The 26,627-nt window shown below is 36.8% G+C and overlaps 1 protein-coding gene and 1 long non-coding RNA gene across 2 annotated transcripts in view; one reads left to right on the top strand and one right to left on the bottom strand.

Annotated features, from left to right (window-relative positions):
* The window catches only part of LOC145716565 (uncharacterized), a 102,201-nt gene that overhangs the window by 34,651 nt on the left and 40,923 nt on the right, over positions 1 to 26,627 (top strand). The window lies entirely within an intron of this gene.
* The window catches only part of CALCR (calcitonin receptor), a 48,313-nt gene that overhangs the window by 12,201 nt on the left and 9,485 nt on the right, over positions 1 to 26,627 (bottom strand). The window contains exons 5-7 of the mRNA XM_081800873.1: positions 24,125 to 24,237; positions 21,119 to 21,210; positions 13,384 to 13,510 (exon numbers count right to left, since the gene is read on the bottom strand). Coding sequence (XP_081656999.1) covers positions 13,384 to 13,510; positions 21,119 to 21,210; positions 24,125 to 24,237 — 332 coding nt within the window. The remainder of the gene's footprint in view (positions 1 to 13,383; positions 13,511 to 21,118; positions 21,211 to 24,124; positions 24,238 to 26,627) is intronic.

Genomic DNA, 26,627 nt, shown 5'->3' with positions numbered 1-26,627 from the left:
CCCTTTATCTGTAGTGTCATTTGCAAATATCTTCTCCCATTCTGTGGGTTGCCTCTTTGTTTTGTTGACTGTTTCCTTTGCTGTGCAGAAGCTTTTTATCTTGATGAAGTCCCAAAAGTTCATTTTTGCTTTTGTTTCACTAGCTTTTGGAGATGTATCTTGAAAGAAGTTGCTGTGGGCGATGTCAAAGAGGTTACTGGCTATGTTCTCCTCTAGGATTTTGATGGATTCCTGTCTCACATTGAGGTCTTTCATCCACTTTGACTTTATCTTTGTGAATGGTGTTAGAGAATGGTCGAGTTTCATTCTTCTGCATGTGGCTGTCCAATTTTCCCAGCACCATTTATTGAATAAATAAATCTTTAAAAAAAAATTCAGTGGGGGAAAGAGTACCTCCATATGAAAACTGCTTTGGAATTTTTTGTTTTTTTAGAAAAGACCAACCTTAGAACAGGTGGTCAATGTTTTGAGGTGTTCCTATGTTGTACTGGGGACAAGAGAGGGATTTTGGGATGAGAAGTAGAAAGGAAATCAGCACTGATCTATGGAAGCAATGCAGGCAACAGTAGGTCACAGCCTATATCCTACCTTTAAGCCATTGAAGAATCTACAATGAACCATTCTTGGTACCATTTGCCCTATGGGTATGTTACCAGGTCTGAAAGGGAGCTAGAGAATACCATCTTGCCTCCCAGAACTCACTCCACCATCTTCATAATGTCTGAAATGCCACATAATTTCATTTCTTTAGCTTAAGACTGTTTTCCTTATTAAAATGCCATACCTCTGGAAAGGATTACACATTTAATCCTATCATTCTTAGAAACCTTAGAGTGGAAGGATTGAAGAACTTAAAAAGGAATGGGGACGGAGAACCATAGGAAACACAGATGTGGAATGTGGCATAACAAATACTTATTAATCTTATACTGGATGCAGGCATTAGGCTGGAAGATTAAAGTGGTCAAACACCAACTGTACTCCCAAGAAACTTAAGAGTCTTGAAGGCCCAGAGAAGTGCTGCCAAAGGTAAGCTTTCTACAGTGGAAATTTTTGGCAAGGGCCAAGCCAGTGCATACTTCATTCACATAATACATTTTGTATGTGACCAAAAACTCTTCTCTTTTACAAAAAATACTTGCAATTTCTCCCTTTCATTGGTAAAATGGAATATCAGGTGAATAGGTTCGGCTTCCATATTAATTCTGTCAAGTCAAAGCTGCTAGGTTTGTCATGTTTTAAAGTAGAAAGTTTAAAGTTTGCTCTAAGTTCAGAGTGATTTCCAGTGACTAAGCATGATTATTTATGTTTCCCTAAAGCTTCTAAAAATGTTTTTTTTTTTTTAATGTGGTAATTCTTTTTATTGTTTTTGCTTTTCAGAAAAATTAATACTTGACACCAGTCTTGCCTGAAGTTTTAAGTCAGCTGTTCAGGGTTAATAAGAAATGAATTTTTCTACTGAATTTACAGAACATTTAGCTTTGTTAAATAATTTCTCATCTTTTTCTTCATTATTTATTATACAACATTCGAGGATAATACAGCTGCCTTAAGATTTCAGATCTGAGAAATCTATGGCAAGACTTTTAGAAAGTGCATTAGTCAAGGTACAATTTAAACATGAACATACACACATTCCATAACCCAAATCTATAACATGGACTATAATCTTTCCCCCTACAATATGGCCTGACTTTGTAGAACAGTGGATTTCAACTGGCACCCTAACACAGAAGAAAGGGTGCAAAGTCATATTTTCTTGAGCCAGGGAAGAAGAATCGATAAGTCAATCTCTAGATACTTTGCTTGAAGGAAAAGACATTTTTGAAAACCATGAATAAGAAAGATTTGTGGTCTATATTGGTTAAATTTACCAGGTTAATTTATTACATTTTACTTAATGGACATTTAGATTACACATTGAGTGAACATGTAATTGCTGTTAAATATGTGTCTCCCTGATCATCTTTTTGTCTCTGCTGTTTCTCCTATCTTGACCCTCAGGATTTAAACCCAGTAATATTTATACAATAGGTGAGCAGTAGGTGCCAATTAAATCTAAATGAACATGGCTTTGGGTAGTGCTTATAATGTTGTTCACTGAAAACATTTTGATACCTAATTTGATTATTTCTCAAGTATCCAAACAAGAGCTGCTTAATCAAGATTGGACAAATAAATTCCAGGGTCCTTTTTTTCTAACAGACCTATGGTTCTTGCAAATGCCTGAAGGGGTCAGGCTATTGACATCAATAAAAAACTTACAGTGCTGGGCAGGATGCCCGGCAGGGGTGCCCTCCTGAGTCTCTGCCATGTTCTTCTAAGTTTTGGCACCTTTAGAAGGCCAACAATTCCCTGTCATTTATGCCCTGTAGCCCTGCTAAAGCAGTTCCTTCTCTTTGCACAACGGTCTTCAAGCTGAGCATACAAATTCTTCTTTCTGAAAACACTTCCAATCTTCATGATTTGCAATTTCTCTTTTTTTTTTTTTTTTGAGAAAGAGAGAGCACAAGAGGGGCTAGGCTCAGAGGGAGAAGCAGACTCCCTGCTGAGCAGGGAGCCCGATGCGAGACTCGATCCCAGGACACTGGGATCATGACCTGAGCTGAAGGCAGTCGCTTAACCAACTGAGCCACCCAGGAGCCCTGCAGTTTATCTTAAAACATTCCCAGTCTTGAAATAATGGTTAAATAACATATTTAAAACTATAGTCACCTATAAACCTGGTAGTTTAATTTTGATAATATACCTACTTTTTACTCTGTCACAATGGTTCACATTTTTCAATTATTTACACTGCATGCAAATCATCCAGAACTTTTCAAGGCCTTTGAGTTTATTACATGTAAAATCCATAATCACTTTTTTTCTCATAAAGGAGAGATGAAAGACTTATTTATCAGCTGAATTCAACGGCATGTGACAGGAAGATGGATGCTCTCTATTGAAGTACTATTTATGTATGCAATTGAAACATTTTTCTCCAATGGCCATCTTTATATGAGACCTATTTAAAAGTATGTCTTTTGCTGCTTCCCTTATCATTTCAATTAAAAGAAAACAAGCTTTTGTGTGAGTCAAATATACTCAGTATCTCTTCTCCCCACCCCATCATTCCAAATAGCACTTGTTTAGAAAACAGAAAATCCAGAGAAAACATGCTCTCCAATGATTGAAAAAGGTCCTACTTTAGGGCCCTTCATCAGTCTGCCCCTGATCTGTGAGAAGGAATTTTGATTTCAGGATCATTCTAAAGTATTATTATTGGAGAAGGGTTTTCATGATTAGCTTTTGGTTTTACATGAAAAAGTTTACAAGTGTTCCCATTCTCTGTAATATGATGGGAAGTGTGTGTTTATTTCTCATTCATTAGAAACACTATTGAACCCAGTTATAAGACCAAAACAAAATGGGAGATACTAGATTTGATGAGATGAGGGATGCTGAGAAGAGTTTTATTTCCCTTACTTAATTATTTGAGGTTGTGAATTGTCTTGAGACATGTTATGGGAGAATGAGGTATCTGAGTATTTTGACATATAATCAAAGGAAGGTAAATTATTTTACATTTTTAGAGCCAAGGACTCACTTTTTTTGTCTTTTCTATTGCTTTTCTTTTCTAAAACAATATCAGTTTTACAAAGTTTCCAAAACAATATCAGTTTTACAAAGTTTCCAAAACAATATCAGTTTTAGAAAGTTTCCAAAAAGACTTAGCAAAAAATTAGTGATGTTATTTATCACTACCATTTTCTCCCTTTTGTAAGTGGTCCCTTATCATTCTGGAAGCTATTTGAAAGCAAGGAACTCAGCATTCCCAGCAGAGAAAGTTGCCCAGAAAAATAACCCAAAGTATCCTCAAACTTTTGTGTGCCTAAGTATTTCTGTACAGGAATGTATATTGTACTTGATAGATGATTTAAGGAATTTTGGAGGATAATTTTGATTATCTGAGAATGTTATTTTTATAGGCAAATGTTAATAATGCCCAACACCCCTAGTGCACAAATCCACAATTCTGCTTCTCTGTTTAGGCCTTCATTTTAAGGAGAATAATTTGTAAATTTATAAGCAAAACTTTATATTATTTTTTAAAGATTTTTTATTTATCTGAGAGAGAGAGCACAAGAGGGGGGAGGGTCAGAGGGAGAAGCAGACTCCCTGCTGAGCAGAGAGCCCAAAGTGGGGCTTGATCCCAGGACCCTGAGATCATGACCTGAGCTGAAGGCAGCTGCTTAACCAACTGAGCCACCCAAGCGCCCCAGAACTTTATATTCTTTAAATCAATTTCTTTATTAGGTGACTGATTATTTCATGCTGTTAGGAATGTCATCTGTTTCCCCAACATATCAACCCCTGAACTGCATTCCAAATGTGCAGAGTTTAGAGGGAGAAATGAGAATGTTTCTCTGGAATGTGATATATTTATTTCAAAGGTAACTTACATCTGGCCTGGTGCCTCATGCCCTCAAATTTCAGGTTTCAGTGAAGATTTTCACCTTCTTGTTTTCATCCTAGGTTTTTCCTGCCTATCATACGTCTGCTTTTCAGATTAGCATTTACCTTGCTGTAGTCACAGGAGTGTAAATTTTCTTTTCTGGGGTGTTTTTATTTCTAAATCCTCAAGGTCTCTATCTTCCTGTAAGGGAGATTTTTGATTACTTTTTTCCAGGAGATTTTTGATTACTTTTCTCTTTAGAACTTTTGGGGAGCTGCGATAGTGCTCCTCCAGAGAAGTATTTTGTGTCATTCTCAGGTGTCTCAGGATGTTGTGTGAATCAGAAAATGCTGGAAAGGGCTTCTTCCGGTTTCTTTAGGGAAACATGCCATACTGGGCCCAGGTACAACAGAAGAGGTATTTTATACTTTCAGAGTCAATGTGGGGTTTCCTTTGGAAAAAGCAGTCAGGCCTGTAGGGGCAATGCAGTCTCCTGTGAATGACTGCTCGGATTAGAACTTTGTCCACACTCTAGTCACTTCCACACAGACCGCCAGGATTGGTTACAGGTGAAAACTGGTATGCAACCATCCAGAAGAACTAGGAGATGGGGAGGAGTAGTGAGTAAAAATTAGAGAAGAAAATCCTTGTGGGAGAGAGGTAGGTTAATCACAACTAAAAGCCAAAACGAAAAGGATTCTGATCTTCTAGTCGATTTTGTTGGAGTCTGATAAGTTCCTGGAAATCACGTTTTTGTTCTTCTGTGAATGTTCCAGGAAAAGCTGGCCAACATATGTATGAATGTCAACAAGGCACCAGCCAGCACTATGGCTCTGGCTTGTTCTGCCTCCTGTATCCATGTGATGTGCAGATCATTCTGTCTTGTGTGGGCACAAACTTTTGGGAAATGGAGGCTGCATCTCCATGATCTTCCCCGAATTATTTGGAACTGGAGTAAACAACACCGTGAATTTGTGGGCAAACGTTTTGTTTGTCTATCAGGGAGGATGGATTAAATGAGACTGACATCCAATTAGGTTGGTAATTTCCCCAGCTCTCTTCTATTGAAGTGAGAGGGTTATTTTGATACATGGAGAACTAAAAAGGAATATTGCTCAACTTTTCCTCTCCATCCCTTCATACATCTTACAAGGTTGAAAATGCCCTTTAATCTACTCCTTTTTAAAAAAGATTTATTTATTTATTTTAGAAGGGAGATGGCAGAGAGAGAGAGAATCTCAAGCAGACTCTGTGCTGAGCGTGGAGCCCTATGTGAGGTTCGATCCACACCCTGAGATCACGACCGGAGCCAAAACCAAGAGTTGGATGCTCAACCAACTTGTACCACCAAGGCGCCCCTAATCTACTTTTTGATATTAAATTCTAAAAGGGGTGGCTATGGCTTACTTACAGGAGTCTGAGTTCCTGAAAGCATTTTAAAATGCATCCCTCCAAATATGTCCAGTTCAAATGTAAATAACAAAGGCGTCTACAGTAATTATCTTCCTATGGGGCTGATTTTCTCAAATTTTAGGATGCATCAAAATCACTGGCAGAGCCTGTTAAAACACAGGTTCTTGGGCCCCAGTAGTAGAGATCATGATTCAGAAGGTCTAACATGGGACCTGAGATTCTGCATTTCTAGGGAGCACCTGGGGATCCTGATGCTGTTGGTCCATGGGCCACCCTGAATGGGTTTAGGGTATAGAAGGAACTTCCTCAGTACCTGATTCCTGTTTTGGTTACTCGCTGGCCTTCCAGTGCTGATAATCCTAATTATCTATGTTCCAGTAGACTCACAATGCAGTGGGGAAAGTCCTGACTTTGATGCACATGTATACTAAAACCTCATGAGAAGGAATTACAGTACTTTTTGTCAAGATGCCAGTGCAGTTGATAAATGAAGGAGCAAAAGGCACTCATATCAACTCGAAAACTGTCAACTTGTACAGTCTTTAAAGCTAGCTGAATGAAGGACAAAAATCCCCCAGTCAGAAAGTCAGCATTAAATAACTTTGTAAGGAAGTACTGCAGTGTTTCTCCAGAGGAATTTAAGGATGTAACATTTTCAATTAAATGTGAATCTGTCATGCAATCCTGAGCTGATTTCTGATAAAGCCTCAGAGAAAATGAGCTTGAGTCTATGGAACGGTAGTTGGGATTTGGTGTGTTTAGGGGGAAAAAATGCACTGGAGATAAAAGTCCCATCTAAGATAAGAATGTTGGAGGATGATCTACAAATTGGCAAAGGAAGCTCTCTGGAAGTGTTCTGAAAACAAAGCCACAGTAAACAGAAAAGCAGGATACACACATGATGGAAAAAAAGCCTGTTAGGAATGCAACACGGGAATACAATTAACAGCTTGCTATGCTCAAGGGTCTTTCTCTATATGGTATAATGAGGATATTATGTCACTCTTCACTAGAGGTTCTCAAGCCATGCTTGACTTAGTTTTATTTTATCAGACCACTGCCCTTTTGGTGATTTCCTATTTACTAACCTCTGAGTATTCTCTGCATTCTGTTTTTACACTTAGTCCCTTTTGGATTTAAGCAGTTTTTTGTTTGTTTGTTTGTTTGTTTTACAAATGCTCTGAAGTTTCCAAATCTATGCTGTTTAACGCAGAAATGAAACCAGGTGCCACCATGGGAAAATGGCAAGTGCTTAAGGCCTAACGACAATGGTAGCGACTATAATATAAATAATAATAGCTAACATTTGAGAGTTGTTATGTGCCAGTGTTTTGAAGATTTTTAAGTGTATCAGTTCATTTAACCCTCACAAACGACTCTATGAGGAAGGTGCTATTATCATCTGCTCTTTACACATTAGCAAAGTGAGGTTAAGTACATTGCTTAACATTGCAGAATGATCTGTAAGTAAGTATAAGAGCTAAGGATTTGAGAGCCCGTAAGATCAGTAGGATCAATGCTATAGTATTTGGAGCAATCCAGCTAAGCACAGCAAATATCAGACTGACTTGGTCCATGGCTTTCTAGCAATGAACCAACAGAATGTACCACCAAGGGAGAGTACAAAATTCCTTCTATCTCAAGTAGAAGCTTTTTGAGAATGAAAACAAATCTATAAGAAATTCATGATAGCCTAGCTGCAAATGTTGACACGAAGCCTCACTACATAAACCGTCTCACAAGGTACCATTTGTAAGACACTGATTTCCTGTGCTGAGGAACCACCCAGATTGGCCAGATGAGAGAAACTACAGGTTGGGTTGATGTTTTATAGCCATTTTAGGAAAAAATTCATCAAATCCATATGGGAAAATGGCCAATTATAAATAATACATTTTAAAGGAAATAAAGAAATCCTCCATACTTTTCTGCACCATATGATCTTGGTTAAAATACCATTTATTGGTTTTGACGAATAAGTAAAGTGAAATGGCATAAATGACCAGAGTAGGATATTTCCTTACCATCATTCTCTCTGCATTGTCCCTCAAATCCATCATACTTTTTCATCCTCAGTCTAATTTCTTCCATAAGCTACTAAAGTGGATAATTCCAACATATTTTTACCTGCATTGATCTCTCTCATCTCAAAAACTCTGCTGTCCCTGTCACGTCTCTCACACTGAGATGCCCTCCCTTGCACCAGCCTCCTCTGGGCTGAGTATGAGATGAAACCCAGTTTCCAACCCTGGGTTTCATCTATCCCTGGTGTCTCAGTTCTGGGCATCCATTCCAAACTGATCTTCCTGTGACTAGGATGAAGTTCTGACAGTCTGGTGGCTCATCTGTCCCGAACAAATTAGAATTAGAAGAAATTCACTTTGTTTTTCACAACTTGGGGCTCATTTGACTTTACTTATATAAGAGGCTACAGAAAATGTGACTGGATTATTTTGGCTTTTGAAGTGCAAAGTGCCCAGGTTCCCAGTAAAAACTAATCTGCCTGTATTGTCCCTTTTAGACCTAGAGAAAAAGTGCAGAGAGATATTTCTTTCTAGAAAATGACAAATATGCTGCCAGCTTCCTTTAGATTCAGTAAGAACAATGCTTTTAATTCTGCCTCCTGACTCTCTACATGAAGATCATCAAATAAGCAGATAGAACAAGAAAATGAAATTTTAGATATTATGGAAATGAAATGCTCAAATGACACAAATGACAATGGGCAATTTTCACATCACTCAATAAACTGAGGCTCTATTCAGCCCTTATTTATGCCATGAGTTATTTTGAGTTTAACTTTTTAAAAAAGAATATCAAGGAATGAAATTCTCACCCTTGGTTTTACAGGAGAGACTCTGCCTATCTAAAAAACTTCCAAGGGAAGAAACTAGCTACTTTGATGGGAAAAGGACCACAAACCCATGGGGATTCCCTACTGAGGAGTGAGAACATTGTTTTCTTTTGCCCCCAACTAAATAAACTCTTATAGAAGCAGTGCAACAGCATTTGGGATGATGCAGCCTCCTTTTACAAGAAATAACTTTCTTTTTAATATATTCCCTTGGGCACTGGGAAGGAAAATCTTTTTGCCTCTTAACTGCTGATTCAGTGACCTAAGAACTGGGTCAAAATGAAAAAATAATCCACAACTCTGCCTTTAGTTTGCTTAAGAGAAAAAGTGTCTTAAAAATATATATATATATATATAAAAATAAAATATATATATAAAAATAAAAATATATATATATATTTTTTAAAGGAGACACATACCTGAATCACAGGTAAATGGAATGCTGATAAATATGCTTTAATTTATGGCCTCAGTTATATATTTTTTGTTAGTTGTAATTTCAATCGATATTTGTAATTGACAATGTCCAATAACTACCCTTTTTCAAAAATTTGCTGTGGGTTTTTTTTTATTTTTTGGCCTTTTCTTGGGTTTTTCTTTATCATCTCCACTCTTCTTGGCTATGGAGAACCTTAATCTAAGTTTTCTGGAATGTCACTTTTTCAAGAAAAATGCAATATTTCAAATAATTCATTTAAAGTAAATTTTAAATATATAATTTTCCATGTGACTTAGTAATATATTGATGACCTGATTCTCAGTGTTGAGATGTTATTTTGTCTGTCTCTTTAGAGGTAGAGAACTTTACTCTTAGGAAAGATGGGGATTTCCTACTTAAACTTTTCCTACTTCTTGTTTATCCCCTATAAATTTAAATATATTACAACAGGGAAAATTTCTCCTTTCTTGATGCCTGAATTTATAGTTTCAACTGCAGTTCACTTTCAGAGTCTTCTGGATGGGAAACGATACTTAATAAATTGGGCTTCTATGAACTCATTCATAACAGAATATGTATTTTCAAGGTGAGCTACAACACAGATTTCAAGATTGTGTCTCTTTTGGAAATAAGCAGTTTCAAGGATGAATAACATATAAGACATGTCCTACTTGAGGGTTCTTTCTTGCCCTTTCTTGAACTAACTTTGCTTAGACAGAGCAGCCCTGTGTTGTTTGCATACGGAGAGTTAGAGAAGAGATTTAGTAAGATCTCGCTGGAAAACAATAACTGTTGCAAATAGAAAACATACTAAACACAAATGACCTAGTTTTGGGGGGCCAAGTGCATTACGCTTCACAGCTTACAAACATGATTTAATTTTTGTCACTGGAGCCATTTCTTTTTAGCCGACACTATTTATACGTATTTGGTAAAAGGTGCAAATTTCCAAATTTTGTCTTACGGAATAAAAAGACTTTTGGAAATGTGAAAGAGGGCACAGGGTGTTCACACATTATGACCGTTCCCTGTTTCCCACTGTCAGTGGCTTATTATTGGTGGTGTATTCTCATTTGGTCTGTCCTCAGAGGAATGAGGCTTCTCTTTCAGGCACACAGTCTTTTTGCTCCTTTGTTTTCCGTTAAAAAAAATCTTGCAAACACTTGGAAATAGGTAAACAAAGGGCTGAACCCCCCATGTATGGTTGCGAGACATAGGAAACCGTTTCCACATGAGGTGTGATCCATTTCTAGGGATTGTCATAAATAGCTATGTTTCCCAAATTCTATGAATTCAGTTCAGCTTAAAGCCTAAAATTTGAGTTTGGGGCACTCAATAAACACTTGATTGATTGGATTAAATTCTACCTTTCAAGATTTTACAATTTTTCCCTAGGAAGTGTGTTCTTGGATAGCTAAAAGTAATAAGTCTGTTAGGTTAACAATATATTGATTGGCAGAACCACGTCCTAGTCATGCCATAAAGATAAGCTTCTTTCCTGATTTTCAAACTTAGATCACTTTGAGAGTGCCTAATGTGTGCAACAGAGCCACCCTCACTCCTCCATAAGAAAGCTTCCTGTTAATTTCTCTGGCTCCTCTATGCTCACACTTACATTCTCCCAGGAGATCAGCTGCATAGTAGTTGAACTGGGTCCCTAGACATCTGCTTAGAGGCTTTAGTATAGGTTTCCAGGCAATAGAGAAGCTGCAAGGCAGAGCAGGGTTGAACTGGTGGTGGCTAGGAGGCAGTCTGTGCATGGTGACTGGCAAAGTATATAGGCACGTCTGCCCCTAAAGTGTCCTATGAACGTGAAAACATCCAGTGATGATAACTCATGAGACTGTTAAGAGCAATGAGTCGACTAATGGATGAGTTAGGGAAGCCAAGTGCAGAGACCAAGGGCGTTAGTTATAGGGCAAGAGTTAGCAGCAACGCTGTGAGCAATCATTTGCAATATTGTGCCCTTGGGAATTTTTAAAAGCTTTATGCTTCTTTTGGGACTCCAGGACAAGCTCTTGGAAGTAAACAGGGCAGTTTTTATTTTTCTTGTTGATGGATAAGGTTAAATGGCTTCTGTATTTCAATAGCAAATCCAGAGAAATCCTGAATTTAGACTATTAGGGAAGATAGTAGGTTTGGTATGGTCTTGCAATGGAAGAGAAGCCCCCTTCACCCTACAAGCCTCTAGAGAGTGGGCTGATGGAATGACACGTGGGTATGATACCCCCACAAGAGTGATGGGAGAGAACCTACTCAAGAATTTACAATACTTTATACTGTGACTGAGCACTGCATTGATTCTTTAATGACTAAAGTGCCATTTCCTGGCCTCCTCCATACAGTAGTAGCTTTTTAAGGATTTCCACACTTAATGGGATATGGGAAACCAAAAATTTGAGTCTTTTCTGCTGAGAAATGCTTAGTTAATTGCTTCTACCACTTAATAGGAGTCAGCTTCCCTAATGTATGTATCCAAATATGGACAATTGCCACTTTGGAATGGTTCAGCCCATTTCTTTCTTTCTTTTTTTTTACTTTTTTAAAAATTTAAATTCAACTAACATGTATTATTGGTTTCAGAGGTAGAGGTCAGTGATTCATCAGTCTTATATAATACCCAGTATTCATTACATCACGTGCCCTCCTTAATGTCCATCACCCAGTTACCCAATCCCCCCACCCAGCCCCCCTCTAGCAACCCTCAGTTTGTTTCCTATGATTAAGAGTCTCTTATGGTTTGTCTCCCTCTCTGATTTCATCTTGTTTTATTTATCCTCTCTTCCCCTATGATCCTCTGTTTTGTTTCTTAAATTCCACATATGAGTGAGATCATATGATAATTGTCTTTCTCTGATTAACTTATTTCGCTTAGCATAATACTCTCTAGTTCCATCCACATTGTTACAAATGGCAAGATTTCTTTTTTTTTGATTGAGCCCATTTCTTTAAGAACACATCTTCCTAAGGAAATAAAGCAAGGGCACAATGTGGTATATAGAAGAGAGGGTGGGCTTCTGAGTGAGACATGTCTGGGTTTGAATCCCACCCCTAAATAACCACAGTACAGAGGACCTGTCCCTTCACTGATCCTCAGTTTTCTCAGTTAATAATAGGAATAATATCCATTCTTTGCTGGGGTCTTGGGAAGACTAGATGAAATGAAATTATTTTTATTAAAATCAGTTGACATTAAAAAAGAAAACTCATCAAGATAAACGCATTGGATCACATTCTGCAGGTAAGATAAGACTGTCTCAGATAATAGATGCCATGGTTTTAGAAGATGACCCATAATATCCTTCTGGATATATTCACACTGCAAAAATTATTAACACTGTGGATTCATTAGAAGCCAAATTAAGCTGCTTTCCCATGCCATGCCACTGTCACGCAGGATGCATGCTCTGGGCAGATTTCACGCATTTTTGTCTTTGGGTTGGCAGAGCTGTCAAATGCCAGTTTTGAAAGATGAGGCTATCTACAGATGCTTGCATAACATAGTTAAGCAGAGAAACACAAATGAAAATATCCCTTGGTCATTCACTGTGTGCTAGATAGCTTCTGTTTGTGCTTTCAAATGCACTCTCCACCCTGCTCCCACCACCCTGGGCCCAGAGAAACCCATCTGTACATCTCCATCAGGGTTTCCTTGCCCTCTGATTTATGGCTAAGCTAAGTTAATGGGGATCATCAGCAGAGACTGGGAGATGAGAGTGAGTGAGCTCGGGGTATTTAAATCTTTTTCAACTCAAGACAGTATTTATATGGCTTACCAGAGTAAATGCATAGCTACTCATAGCTCAGTTGACTGGCACAAGCCCAGTCCAGTGCCAGGACGCTAAGGGCATTCCTATGTAGGCTTACCTGTAACCCATTAGTGACACACTGAGGCACTGCCTTAGTACACCTCGTACTGCCTATGTTCACAAGATGTGCTCAGTAAATTTCCCATAGATGTGAATACATTTTTTGAGTAGTAGTAAAAAGTCATGATTTGTTGTATAATTCTTATTTGGTTATGATTGAATTATTCCCAACCCATTACTACTGCATATAGCAATTACTTCCGATACCTGTATAGAAATGACACACCATGCCTTATGCAAAATTCCACTGTAAAAGTAAATCCGATCACACATGTAAATAGCTGTTTAAGTCAGACAACAGCAGCATGTTCACTATTTATGGGGACTATGTCTTTAAGAGTAAATCACAAGCAAGTCATGCAATGCTTACCGGATCCCTTCTCACAAGCTCTCCATTGGGTACGACTTCAACCAGGTGGATGATGATAATCATAGAATTCAGAATGTAAGTCAGAAACATGTTCTTGTGCAGAGTCACCCTCTGGCAGCCAAGGCTCCTGGAAGAAAATGTAACAGAAAGCATTAACCAGTGCCAAAATGTGGAAGGACCTGGAAAAAAAATATTTTGGTAATATTTGTAATATTTCCTTTAGCAATCAGTGAGAGACCTATAGGAATAAGTGAGGCTGGTCCCATCTTTAAGACTCATTACCACTTTACTGCCTGATTTTTACAAACAGTTTTCCAGTCACGGTAGCTCATAGTTTTCAGTCCTCAGGGTGACTTCATACAATAACTGAAAGAGTGAGTGATAAAATCACTTTTAATTATAACAAATGTCGTGAAATTAATTAAGAGAAGGACTCTTACAAGAGAAACCATTAGGGTTTGGAGTGTGCTTCAGATGAAAAGTTGAATATTCATTGATGTAACCAGGCAGAAATCATGTGGCAAATGGGATAACAGAGCATGAAGTCAGAACCAAGGCTGCCCTTGACAAAGTACTGAATTTGTGTCCCCGACCCATCCCAGACTTCATTAAGTCTCTGTCATTCTTCTCTTTTGCCATTTCTTCTAACATCTTATTTCTCATATTCCAACTAGAATCAACTCTGTGATTCTCCCTTTCCACATCCTCCTGATGGTGGAGCTGAGACACAGTCAGAGAATTCTAAATAGGCTCATATTTGATCTCATTATGAGGCATATTGTGGTTTGCATCTGATGAAACCCATCCAAGTGCTGCTGCTTGTTGGCATAGCCATTTCCCACCTTTTGGATACTAAACAATTTGTTGGATTTTTCATTCCTTGCTCCTCCACTTCATAAGCTTGTACATATGTATTTGTGTGAATGAGCACATAAATAAACATTAGTTTGAATATTCTATTTCACTTTTTGATGCAAATGGAGAGAGCCCTGCAGGATGGCTACAACAAAATTGGAATGATTATCCTTGATGAACAAAAATCTTGCATTTACCATAATTGATCCAGTCAAAAAAGGTTTAACATAATGTGAAAATTTAAAACATTCAGTCAATGATGCCAATGATTGATCACAGTAACTATTCCTAAAAAATCTTCATGGAAGAAAGTTAGGATTCCAGGAATTTTGAAAAGGGAATTCTGGGGAAAGATGAAGTATGAGAATGGTCTGGGTTTATTTACAATGCTTTCCTAAATTTCAAATCAAAAGAAAATGCAATTATCTGTAGTAAAAAGTAGATTTCAGTAATGAGGGCATCTGTTAGAGCATATTTTGATTATTGTAGCTACATCTTTCAACTTTCAGGAAGTAAAACCATTAATAAATTGTTAATACAGAATATTTTAAAATTTGCAACTTGTTGAGTAGGGATAGAATGCAGAACTTTATATCCAGGAAGGGTTTAGAGAAGAACTTCCACACACACACACACACACACACACACGCACACACACATCCATGTACTACTTTCTTTGGCAGCAGAAAGCTCTGTTAAATAAACCAAACCTAATTGGTTTTATAATAGTACTCTAAAAGTAGGTTGCAAACTTAAGGCTTTAAAAAGAAAAAATTATTTATGTGAAACATCATACCCATTTATATTGCATAAACTCTTCAATATTCCAACTGCTACATTAAACCTGTGACCTGCCATTTTCCATAGAGTCATACGGCATTTTATAGTTCTTCTCACTGGGGGGCAAATATCTGTGGTCTCATTATTGGATTCAGCCTGGCTTAAACCAACAACAGTTGACATTATACAGAACTAAAGAGTATGGAGGGGGGCGCCTGGGTGGCTCAGTCGTTAAGTGTCTGCCTTCAGCTCAGGTCATGATCCCAGGGTCCTAGGATCCAGCCCTGCATCAGGCTCCCTGCTCAGCGGGAAGCCTGCTTCTCCTCTCCCGCTCCCCCTGCTTGTGTTCCCTCTCTTGCTGTGTCTCTGTCAAATAAATAAATTAAAAAAACTTAAAAAAAAAAAAGAGTATGGATGAATGCATCAAACAGTGCCACTATTCTCGTGCCTGGTTTTCTTTTAACTAGGTAGAGTTCAATAATCTGCCGGTGTACGACATCAGTTTAAAGGACTGGTTAATGCTCAATCTAGTGTGTAAATCAAAAATATACTTCCTCTGCTGCTAGCTTATTACTCCCTGGCCCTTTTATCCCTGCTTTATTATGTTTTGCTCTTAACACCACCTCCTGACATAACATCTATCTGTTTATTGACTCTTATTTTCTCTTTTTTTCTCACCAGAGTGGGGGTGCTAAAGGAATTTGTTTTGTCCACCTAGAAGAGTGTCTGATGCCTTGCAGGGTTTGATACTCATGTTTTTAAATTAAAAATCTTTACATAAGAGTGGTTTTCTTCTTCAAGCTGTGACCAGTAAACAGGTTTCCAGTACATCAGAAAATTACATTAAATGCTAGATTGTCTCATACCTTATACTTTGTATCATACTGAACATTTGCCAAGTTCTTGCTATAGGTATTAGCTAACTAATATTGGACATTATGCTGTTGTTCAACAGTAGGGAAAACCTATATCCAGTGCAGTATTATGTACATAATGAGAAAATTATCTGGTTTAAAGCCAGATAAACTGTTAGTCTCCAAAGGAAGAATATGACTAGTATAGAATATGAGTTTCTGTGTCTTGAAGTTTCAATATAATTTCTGCTTATTGAGTTTAAAAAATTTTATTACACTTACTTGATGACATTTACACTCAGCTTTTTGAAGCAAGTTAGAGGTACTTTAAGTTTATTAAAATTCATTCAGTAATCCAACACATATTACTGTGTACCCATTTAATAATCCAACACACATTACCGTATGATTCAGACCTTCTGGTAGATGCTAGGGATATATGGGTGAACAAAACAGACAGCTTCTGTTTACAGGGACCTTGTATGCTACATAATTGTTTATTTATTCTTATTAGGATAACTGTTCTGAAGGAGAGGTATAGGATGCTAAAGAGATTAACTGAACTTAACATAAGTAATTAGGTATTCAGTTGTTCTCAGTGCAAATGTCTTGTTGCTTGAATGAACATGATCTGTCAGATCTGAAATGTCTTAAGTAGAAAATAGCACAAACCTGATGTTAGCTATACTTCATTCCTCTTGATGAAAAGAAATAGGTATTTAGATAGACCGAACATTGCTTCCTTTTTGAATGACAGGGAACCCCAAGTACTATAGATTCTCTAATAGCAGGATAAGACAACATAATCTACTTCTGTCTTGGCCCAACCAAAGTGTCACTCATATGTGAGGAAGAGATAATGATTTACTTAGGTATGAATCTCAAGATGCCATATTTTAAGGCTAAAACTAAATGTTATTTTCATGGTTTTAGTTTACCTGGTGTAAATCTTCCACACTAAAAAATGTTTCAAGTAATTGGGAGCCTATGTATGTATGTATGTGTGTGATTTGGGGGAGCTTGTAGTTGAGGAGGCATTGAATATTTGCCTTGAGTTTTGCAGATTGCATAAACCAGTTTGATATCACAGCATAAGGAACAGCAGTGTTCAGTTCTTTATAAGACTGTAAAATGAATAGAGATGTATGTTGGAAGGCAGGGGGTGTCTTTATTGCCTTGCATTGTCTCTGTTAACATTACATTAGCCATACCAGCACAAAAGAAGGATTTCTTTGAATGTGACTTTCAATACTTTGAAATTGAACATTCATTTCGAAGTCACATTCAAAGTAGTTTCAATAGTCACATTCAAAGTAAATAAGGAAAGAAGCAAGTAATAAAATAAGTAAAGGTTGTTTTGAGTTTACTGGTGCATGCAAAAATACGCGTTGGTATAACTGCTGTGACTGGTACAAGCAGTTGTAGCTTTCCTTTACCTAGAAACCCAATATCTTATACATCTTTCCTCTCTGACAAGAGACTTCATACCTTTGAATTTAGCACAAAATCCTTATCCTTAAGGAACTCCTTTTCAATCATAATTCTTGCTTCTTTTCCTATTACTTCTGTTCTATGAGTGAACAGTTTGCTAAGACGTGAGTGAGAGTTATCTTTTGTGTCCAGTCATGTCAGGGGTTGGGTTGGGCGAAAGGAGGCTAGCTATCTTTGGTGCCATTGATTTAGTGGTTTTTCTGGAGCAATAGGAAGGCAACCAGAGATGTAGAATAGTGGCTACTATACAAGTACAAGATAAAGTGTTATCTCTCCATCCACTATGTGGATGTGACAGAGAATACTAGGGCATACTGCGTGAGTAGAGAGGAATCAGTATTGCTTCTGGAGGTCCCTGTGGAAATCCTTCTTTTGTGCTGGTATGGCTAATGTAATGTAACATAGACAATGCAAGGCAATAAAGACACCCCCTGCCTTCCAACGTACATCTCTATTCATTTTCAGGCAAGAGTAATTAATATTCAAAATTTAACAATCAGTAAGGCATGAGTATCAAGTAGTCAAAATGGATGTTAATGAATGTTCGATTGTGGTGCTTTCTTGAGAGAAAACAGTGAGATGTTTTAGTAATTTAGGACGATTCCACAGAAATGTCAATTGATACATTCTAAGTGGAACTGATGGGATAAGTGAATTTAATTGCAAACTTGCTTAAATGGTCAGGGAACAAACACAAATAAATGGCCACTTATGTGACTTTCTCAAGACAGTCTTCCCTAAGGGTATCTTCATCTTAACTCTCTTGTTGACATTTACTATTGGCATCTAGTAGTGAGGAGTCTTGCTGAATAAATTTGATGTTTCTATTTAATCCCTCTCTGTATTGTTGCTCCTAACTATTTTTTTCCTGCAAAGAAAATGAGTATATATATGAGTAATTTCCTAGATTTTTAGCAGCAAAGTATTGGCAGTTCCACAGCCTCCCATATATTTAGTAACTTTAAATTCCTCTGCAGGCTTTCTTAGCCTGCTGGTTTGAGGGGGACACCTGCAGGGTTATTCCTTTTTATAGACCCTATAAGGCACATTTTATGAGTTGAGAGTGAGATTTCAATGGGATGATTATGAATGGGGCATTAGGTCTCAAAAGTGGAGCTGGGTGTAACTTCTCATTTTGGTTTCATGAAAGTTTTATGAAATTGATTAGATTTTGCAGAAAAACTCAAGCCTGGGAATGTAGAATTAAGCAAGGGAGTGATGATTATATTTTTGCTCAGGTTTCACACAGATGATACCATTTAAGCACATAAATCATAAAAGCTTCCATTGTAATATGCAGTAAAGACTTTAAGGGTGATGTTGAGCATTTGAAAACAATTCTGGGAAAATATTGGTAATTAAAAGATAAAACCCAGTGATAGATCAGAATTACCTTTTTTATTTTTTCACTCTTAATATTTATGAAATGCAAATGTACAGAAAAAAATCTGAAGATTCAGAAGCATACTTTAATTTTTTTTTCATACTTTAATTTGAAGAAAACGGATGCCCTTGATATTTTTAGTTTGGGTAGGTTTAAGATAAAATTAAGAACAAGTATAAAAATCAGATGTGACTGCTTTTAGATCTCAGCATGTGTGTTTTTCATATCCTAACCATCTCCGGTTGTGTGCACTCTGGAGAACAAACTATTTCAGTTTCTGTCTTCCCATTACCGTATTCAGATTATAAATCAATAAGACTTGATTTTCCTCCTAAGATTTAAGTTGCTGTTTGGTAGGCTTTTGGAATTGAGAGACAGAAGGACAAAATTAGATGCTTTCTAGACAATCTGCCCCCAAATTCTCTCAAGGGTTCAACCAGATTAATTTTGTTCTGGGTCTAACTGGAGTTGAGAAATATTTTACTTTACTTATGTGCTGCACTTTTAAACACACATCTTCAGTGGCTTCATACAGAAATGAGTGTTGAAGGAATATTCTTATTTTCTTAGCTGATTTGGCTCTCACATCTCATCACTTATTTAAGTGACTGCAGAAATAAAGAACTAAGAAATGTCTGCTTGACTTTTTTTTATCTTTAAACTCCTGCATACATTTATTAGCTGCACCATTACAAATTTGGGGGCTGTTTCTTTCAATTTTTTCCTTTCAATTTTTTTAATGGCTATATTAAAAATTTTAAAGGTTAGACTTTTAGTGACAGACTTTTTAATCAAAGTTGTATGGGAGCCATCATGATGTATTTATTCACCGTGGTCAAGTGCAGTTGAAAAATGAATAGAAATTCCAAGATTAATCATGCTATGTGTTTATTCTGATGCATTCTGATCATTATAATAGAAAATACTCTTCTAATTCTAGGAATTAATCCCTTATATCCTGTTGCTTTGTGTTTATCTTTCTCCAGTTAAACCATATATGGAAGGAGCTCATGTTAATTTAAATTATTATTTATTTGTTTACTATTATTTATTATTATTCAGTTAAGAAAAAATTGCATTCAGTTACATTGCTTGGTCAGAGTAAGAACCTTGACTATATAAGATATAGACCTAATGCGATAATGGTATAAGATGAAGACAAAGATTAAAAAGGATCAAGGGAAAAATAATAATAGTAGTTGTGTTCAGGGTGTGCTTACAGGTGATTCTCCCCTTGGCTTAATTTTCTTTAGTAGTATCATGATAATATTTTAACAAAAATCAAATTAAGATTCTGTTATACTATGTATGAATCACTGGATATTTAGTTACATTATATATTTAGTTACATTATCACATCTTTAAAGTGTGGAGGATTATTTGTAGTCTGAGCCTATGAAGGAGCTTTTCTTGACCATTTGTATAATACCACCACGACTAAAGAACATATTAGTTGAAGGAGACAGCCCAGTAGTATAGACATTAGTCAGAATTCTCATGAAAGGGTAATGTAGTGCCTCCTGCCTTTGATTTAAAGAAATCACACTAAATTTAGGACATTTCTAGGACTGAATTTAACATACATTAACACCTCACATGCATGATGAAGTCATTCCTGAAAAAACAGATTCAATGTTTTAAATTCTCCGTTATTTCAAAATCAATATTTATACCAACATAATCATTTTGCCATAGGTAATGCAATCAAGTGCACAGACATGGCCTCGGAATAGAAACCTCATTGAGATTTTACTCTTCAGAGTGTTAGAAGATAACTGTGGCTGAAGATGCTCAGTTTGCAAGGGCAAAACATTGACACTTAACTCTTCTTCCAGAGATTCTCCTTGGTCCCAGCTGAGTGAGTCAGGACCAGAAGGGAGCCTTACCTTCCTTCTATGGCTAAACACTATTCTGGGCTCACTAGCCACACTTCTCTTCCAGCCAAATCCACCTATGATAAACTCGTAATTAGACAAGGTGCATTTGAGCTTCTGGCCATGGCCTCCATATTTTAGGATGAGGGTGAAAGAAGGAAGAGGAGCCTCTCCTCAGTACCTCCTGCAACCTTAGCCATGGTAAGTGGAGCCTTTCACATGTTAACACAGTGTACCTATGGGCTCACAGGACTGTTTCATTTTGGGAAGAATCATATTACCTTTGAAAATTATCTGAATCCATCTTATTTTCCTTAGAGATAGCATTAAAAAGCATGTTTTAATTAATTTCATTTTCCTTGCTACTTCATAACTCCCAGTGCTGCATTTCTCTTGTGGTTTGCAGAAGACCACCCTTCCCCTAACTCTTGCAGTTTGCCATTTATTTCAGTACCTTAAAGAAGAAAATAAAAAGCAGATGCTATGAGGGTACTTACTTGAAAAACACGAAAATCCCCAGGGAAATCACCAAGGTGAAAATCGACAAAGAATGGCCCACGATAGCCAAGTAGTACAGAACGTATGCATTCTGGAACAACAACAACAACAAAACAGTTATAAAAATAAACAGGCAAATAAATGATAATAGAGGAGGGAAAATAGTTTCTATTTTTAATATCAGTGTAAACCAACAACTGTTCTCATCCTTTAAAAAAAATCTACTAAAATTATAACAAATGTTTCAGAGAAATTATATTGAATCATAGTATTTGGGGTTAACAGGTTAAATATTATAAGATTACCAGTTATATTAGAATATGCATGATGTGGTGGGAAGAACGTAAGACTGGATTCATCAGCGCTGTTCTTTACTTGGAGTACTAATCATTAAGTCTTTGTGTGACTCTCATAAGTCAGTCACTTCCCCCCTCTGGATCTCAGTAGTCCTCTTCTCTAAAATAATTTGGTCAAAACTAAATGATTTTTAAAACAATTATGTGCTGCTTATAAGAAACATTATTAACTACTGGGATGCAGAAATACTGAATATAAAAGGACGGGAAAAGATGATCTAGATAAACACTAACCACAAGATAACTAGTATCATATCATAAAGGTCGAGATGTTAAGTCAGGAAGACAAAACAATTTTTAATTTCTATTCACCTAATAATATAAACTCAAACCACATAAAGCATAAAGCAAAAGCTGATACCACTTAATAATCAATAGAACATATGGTACAAATGCAGTGTAGGTAAGTTGGATAATTTCTATGAGGTTTTTTAATTCCTGGGAGAATTGTGGCATTTATGTACAAAGCATTACCCTTCAACATTTGATTCTTGTCAATTTCCTTGTGAAGAGCCTGATATGGAAGCACTGATTCTGCTAAAAGGCTCTTGGAGCCTGCAGAGTCTTTTGTTTGGTGATGTGCATTAATGCTGGACAGAAAAAAATATTGCCTTTCTAGGCGTTAGAATTTCAAAATGAACTAATCAACGTCTCCTGAATTGTGGCTGTTGTACCACTTGATGGGGCATTTACATATTATTTGCCACTTTCACTGATAAACTACTCTCCTAACAGCACCCTTTTTATCCTTGCAGAAATGATGACCAAGTTGGAATAGTGGATTTATAGCTAGAGCTGATAAAGACTTCAAAATAGCTGATACTCCCTTTCTTAGAAAGTATTTAGGAATCTTTGCAAGAAAACAAATACTCAGCTCCTGTCTTTTCTCCCACCAATTCATTTTCTGGCTACTTTTCTAACTTCACCACTAGACAAAACCAGGAGTGGCACTTTCTAAGAGTTCTTCCTTTTAAATAGTTCACCATATAGATCCCCTTGCCATTTAAAATACTGTTTTTTATTTGGATATGCAAGCCATGCCCCTAACCTCTGTCACTATTTTATTTTTATCTCTGTATATTTTATTTCTAAGAAAACTTTATATAACTTAATTCATTTTCTTTCAGTTGCCTCCAGAATACTTTAAAAAATATTTATTCTTCTGAAATAAAGTTGTCTAAATGTGTAAGATTAAACCAACAGCTCATAATTTAGTTGCCATTCTTCGTGTCATTCTTAAGACTGAGAAGTGCTTCTTCTTTTTTTTTTTTTAAATAAATTCTAAGTTGGTTTCTCCACCTTTTTTTTTTTTTTTTTTTGCCTATATATAGCTGGAAGATTTGTGCAAAGAATTTCAATCATTATGTTAGGTTCTTGGAGGGGAACATTTATTCTTAAAGTACTTTATTTCTATTTTCTCAGACATGGCCAGAGTGAGGTCAAATATGGCAGCACTAAGAATTATTTATTTGGATCTGCACTCTTTGTAACAATTCAGGTAACAGGTTTATAATTTTTTTCTGTAAAATCATAATCAGGACTCATTCAGAAATTCCTTGCTTGGTGACATGTAATTTCCATCAGATCTTATTAAGTAAATAGCTCTCCATTAGGATGTAGACATGCATCTGATTCTCAGGGGGGTGACTAAGTAATTTGTGAAGAGGTGACGGGATTTGGTGCCCCCAGCCTGTGTCTGTGACAAGATATTCCTCTGGTCTCTAGTCAACTGGTCTCTAAGCTACCTATTCGTCTTGTTTACTTTTTGTTCTTGCTTGTTTTGTTTTAAACAAAAGGAAAATTTTCTATACTCCTAAATCTGCTCTATAGCAAACAGAAGCACTGATGGGCTTTTAGCTTCCACCTTAGTAATAACTTAGCATCCAGGCCTATCTTTGAAGGAAACAATAGGTTTCCGTTGTAGCACCAGGGCTGCCCAGGGATAGCCTGTGTGGTTAAATACTGACTGACCGTTTCTGCCAGCACGGTGGGGAGAGGAGGCTGATTGTGCGCTTAGTGATTTTTTTCAGATTTCTCATGCACTTGGAGAGTAGGTATCTGGGTTTTTCCCATTGGCTTAAATGTTTCCGAGCAGAGATGATATTATGAATATTTAACAGATGGTAAGACACAAATACCAACAAAGCAGAATGGACTAAACTGCCACACCTGTATCAATAGGTAGATGAGAAGCCAGATTCTAAGGGTTCCTTCAAGACTGGATAGTAAGACTATAATGGGCGTCTTGGGGCAGGGAAGAGGAGGCAACTGTCACTTTGTGACTTGGGGGAAAAGATCTGTAATTTTGGGACTCTTCCGGTAGAAGAGAGATCTTAGAGAGTCCCTGGAAATGCTGCCTAATATCTGGCATCATGGGGAATCCCATCTCTCTTCCATGGACACTATTTCCCTCGTTATGAATGGCCTGATTCTCATGGAACTCTTTGATACCAAGTGCCAACCAAGAAGTAAAATGTCATTTTCTCTAATGCTAACTTCACAGAGTCCCTAGAACTCACAGGCATGATCTGATTTCCTTCTATAGAATAGGTTGGCTTCTTGGTAGCAGGTATTTTAAAGTTATGCATTCATTTCTATGTAAAAATAATGGCATTCTCACCCAATACCGAAATGTGAAATAGAACCTACCTTCAGTTTCTCAGGAGTGAAAGCATTACACATAGTGTAGTTGGACCAGGTTCGATTGTTCTCAGGATGTTTATACCAATCCCCGTTCTCATCACAGTATTTTGTAACCTTTTCTGTTAATGAAACGTAACAGTTATTACGTTGTGGTCTCAAAATACCAAGAAGGAAAAATAAAGCTTTATTAAAAGCCATTCCACAGAGTTAATCACTTTATAGAACTTGAATGTGAATATAGGTCAAAGGAAACTACCCTGAATCATGCATTTTATAAGATGTTAGAGTATGTGTTGTCTCATTTTATCTTCAGCAAAGCCATGTAAAGCCGATGTTGCTATCTCCACTTTATATGCGGGAAGCAGGGAGTGAGAGAGGCTATAGAGTTCGAAGTCACTAGAGAGTGGGTCAGCTGGGATTTAATATCGGGTCCATCGCACTAAAAAGTGCTACCTATACCGTGCCTCCTATTTTTTAACAAACCTTACGTTTCTGATTTTAGAGAGGAACTATGTGAAAATGGCAAGACCATACTTTTCTTCATTTATATGCAATATATATTTATTAGGTTGACTGTATGAAACTGCAGTTTTTGTGGGTCAGATGGTCAAATACTGGCAATTTCATATAGTTAAGTCCAATAAAACAAAGAAGTCCTAAACTAAAGGATGTATCAAGGAATCATTTTTATGCTTCTCAAAAAGATTTCATTTGAATCATTTCTCTTGATCCCACAGAGGGCATATTAGGGATTTATAGATTTAGCCTTCACCATTTACTTCTTGAATCAACTCTTAGGTGATAGTGAAATTTGCTGATTTGGCTGGATTGGCATATTAAAGATCTCTACTTTGCTATGGGCCGGGTGTTGTGCTAAGCACTTTGCAGAATCGTCTTCTTCAACGTGAATAATGGCCCTTTAAGATGGGTATTGGTCTTCCCATCGTACATATGAGGGAACTGAGGGTCAGAGAAGTTAAGTGAATTCCCCTTCCACAGATAGCAAGTAGAAAGGCCAGGGGTCAAATCCAGGTCTAGTCTATTTGATTCCAAAGCTATTGCGGGGCTACTAAGCTCTGTATGAAGCTTCATAGTCCTGCGGCAAAGTTATCTACACTTCATTCAGTGACCCAAAGAATCATAACTAATTTGGTTGACTGCAAGATAGTATTAAAATTCGAATCTGATTTGCTACACAATTGGAAGAAAAAAAATTGAATTAAATAAAATAAAATAGAAATAATGAACAAGTGAACGTTAAAATGAATGCACTTGCCAAATTTAATCTGAGTTATTCAGACTTTCCCTAGTTCTCCAAAGTACCTCTGCAATGTGTTTATTGGCTCAGAGATCATATAGTAACCCCAAATTGGCATAATATGCAAACAGATTTTACCAGTGTATTTGGAACCCTCAAAAATTTTTGAATTTTGATAATTTTTTGGGAAAAATATTTTTGAAGCATTTTTCTTCATTGGCAAAGGTAAAGAGCTGTCACACCAATGGATAACCCTTTTATGTATGACTTCTGGGGGGTTTTTTTTGTTTGTTTATTTGTTTTAGCAGAAATGTGGAAGTCTGAATCACATACTAATATTTGGAGGCTACTATTATTGTTTTAAAGGCTAAGAAAACAATTCATGTAAAAAAACTTGTCTGAAATATCACTGAGGTCTGATAATATTTAAAATAATTTTCTATCAGTAGTTCTGGTTAGTCGATCAATATGCTAATGGCTAGTATGAAAATTCTTTTATCTTTGGCAGTTTTTAAGTGTAATTCAAAATTTTTTATTGTATGACTGAAACAGGTACTACCAAACTAAACACAAGATTCAAACTAAAAATTGTAGATTTGCCTGTATGTACTCCAACAATTATTTCAAGTGGCTGAAAAAACACATTTTTCAAGCAAAAGATGTTTTCAAGAAACCTATTAGAATCATCATTGCTTAATGTCAATTTGTTAGAAAGTTAAATAGAAAAATTTTAAATTGTGAATTTGCTGAGACAGTCACTGGACAAAAACTATTTAACAAATCACCATTGGACACCAACAATATTTCAAAAAGGGTTAGCACTAATCAGCATAGAAAAACTGATATTGATGTCGATGATGACCATTCCAAGCTTATTTGCTATTTTAAAGAAGTGGTTTGTAATGAAGCATTTTATCTTCTATTGTCAGAAAGTAGCTTATTATTTTATCAAAAGGAAGTTTTAAACAAAGTTATTTAGCTATATAAGGCAAAATATATTCTATGGAGGAGGAAGAGGTGTTCCTCCTGAAAAAATCCATTCCAATCACGGACAAGACTGTAGGAGATATTATTTTGTTCCGATGTCACTAAAGTCTGGGTCTAGGCATTTCCTGGTTCTACCCATTGCGGCTATAAGAACTTGTCCTCCTCCACCTGGCAAATCTTTCAAAATTCGAAGAAAGGATAGGTCTAACTTCCTTTTCCAAACCAGACATCCCCATTTACTCACACTACACAGCTTGGTGTCCC

Source organism: Leptonychotes weddellii, chromosome 12 (assembly GCF_054177405.1).
Source record: "Leptonychotes weddellii isolate Sample4059 chromosome 12, ASM5417740v2, whole genome shotgun sequence".
NCBI lineage: Eukaryota > Metazoa > Chordata > Mammalia > Carnivora > Phocidae > Leptonychotes > Leptonychotes weddellii.
The sequence above is the reverse complement of the archived record's forward strand: the minus strand, read 5'-3'. Positions and strand labels throughout refer to the sequence as shown.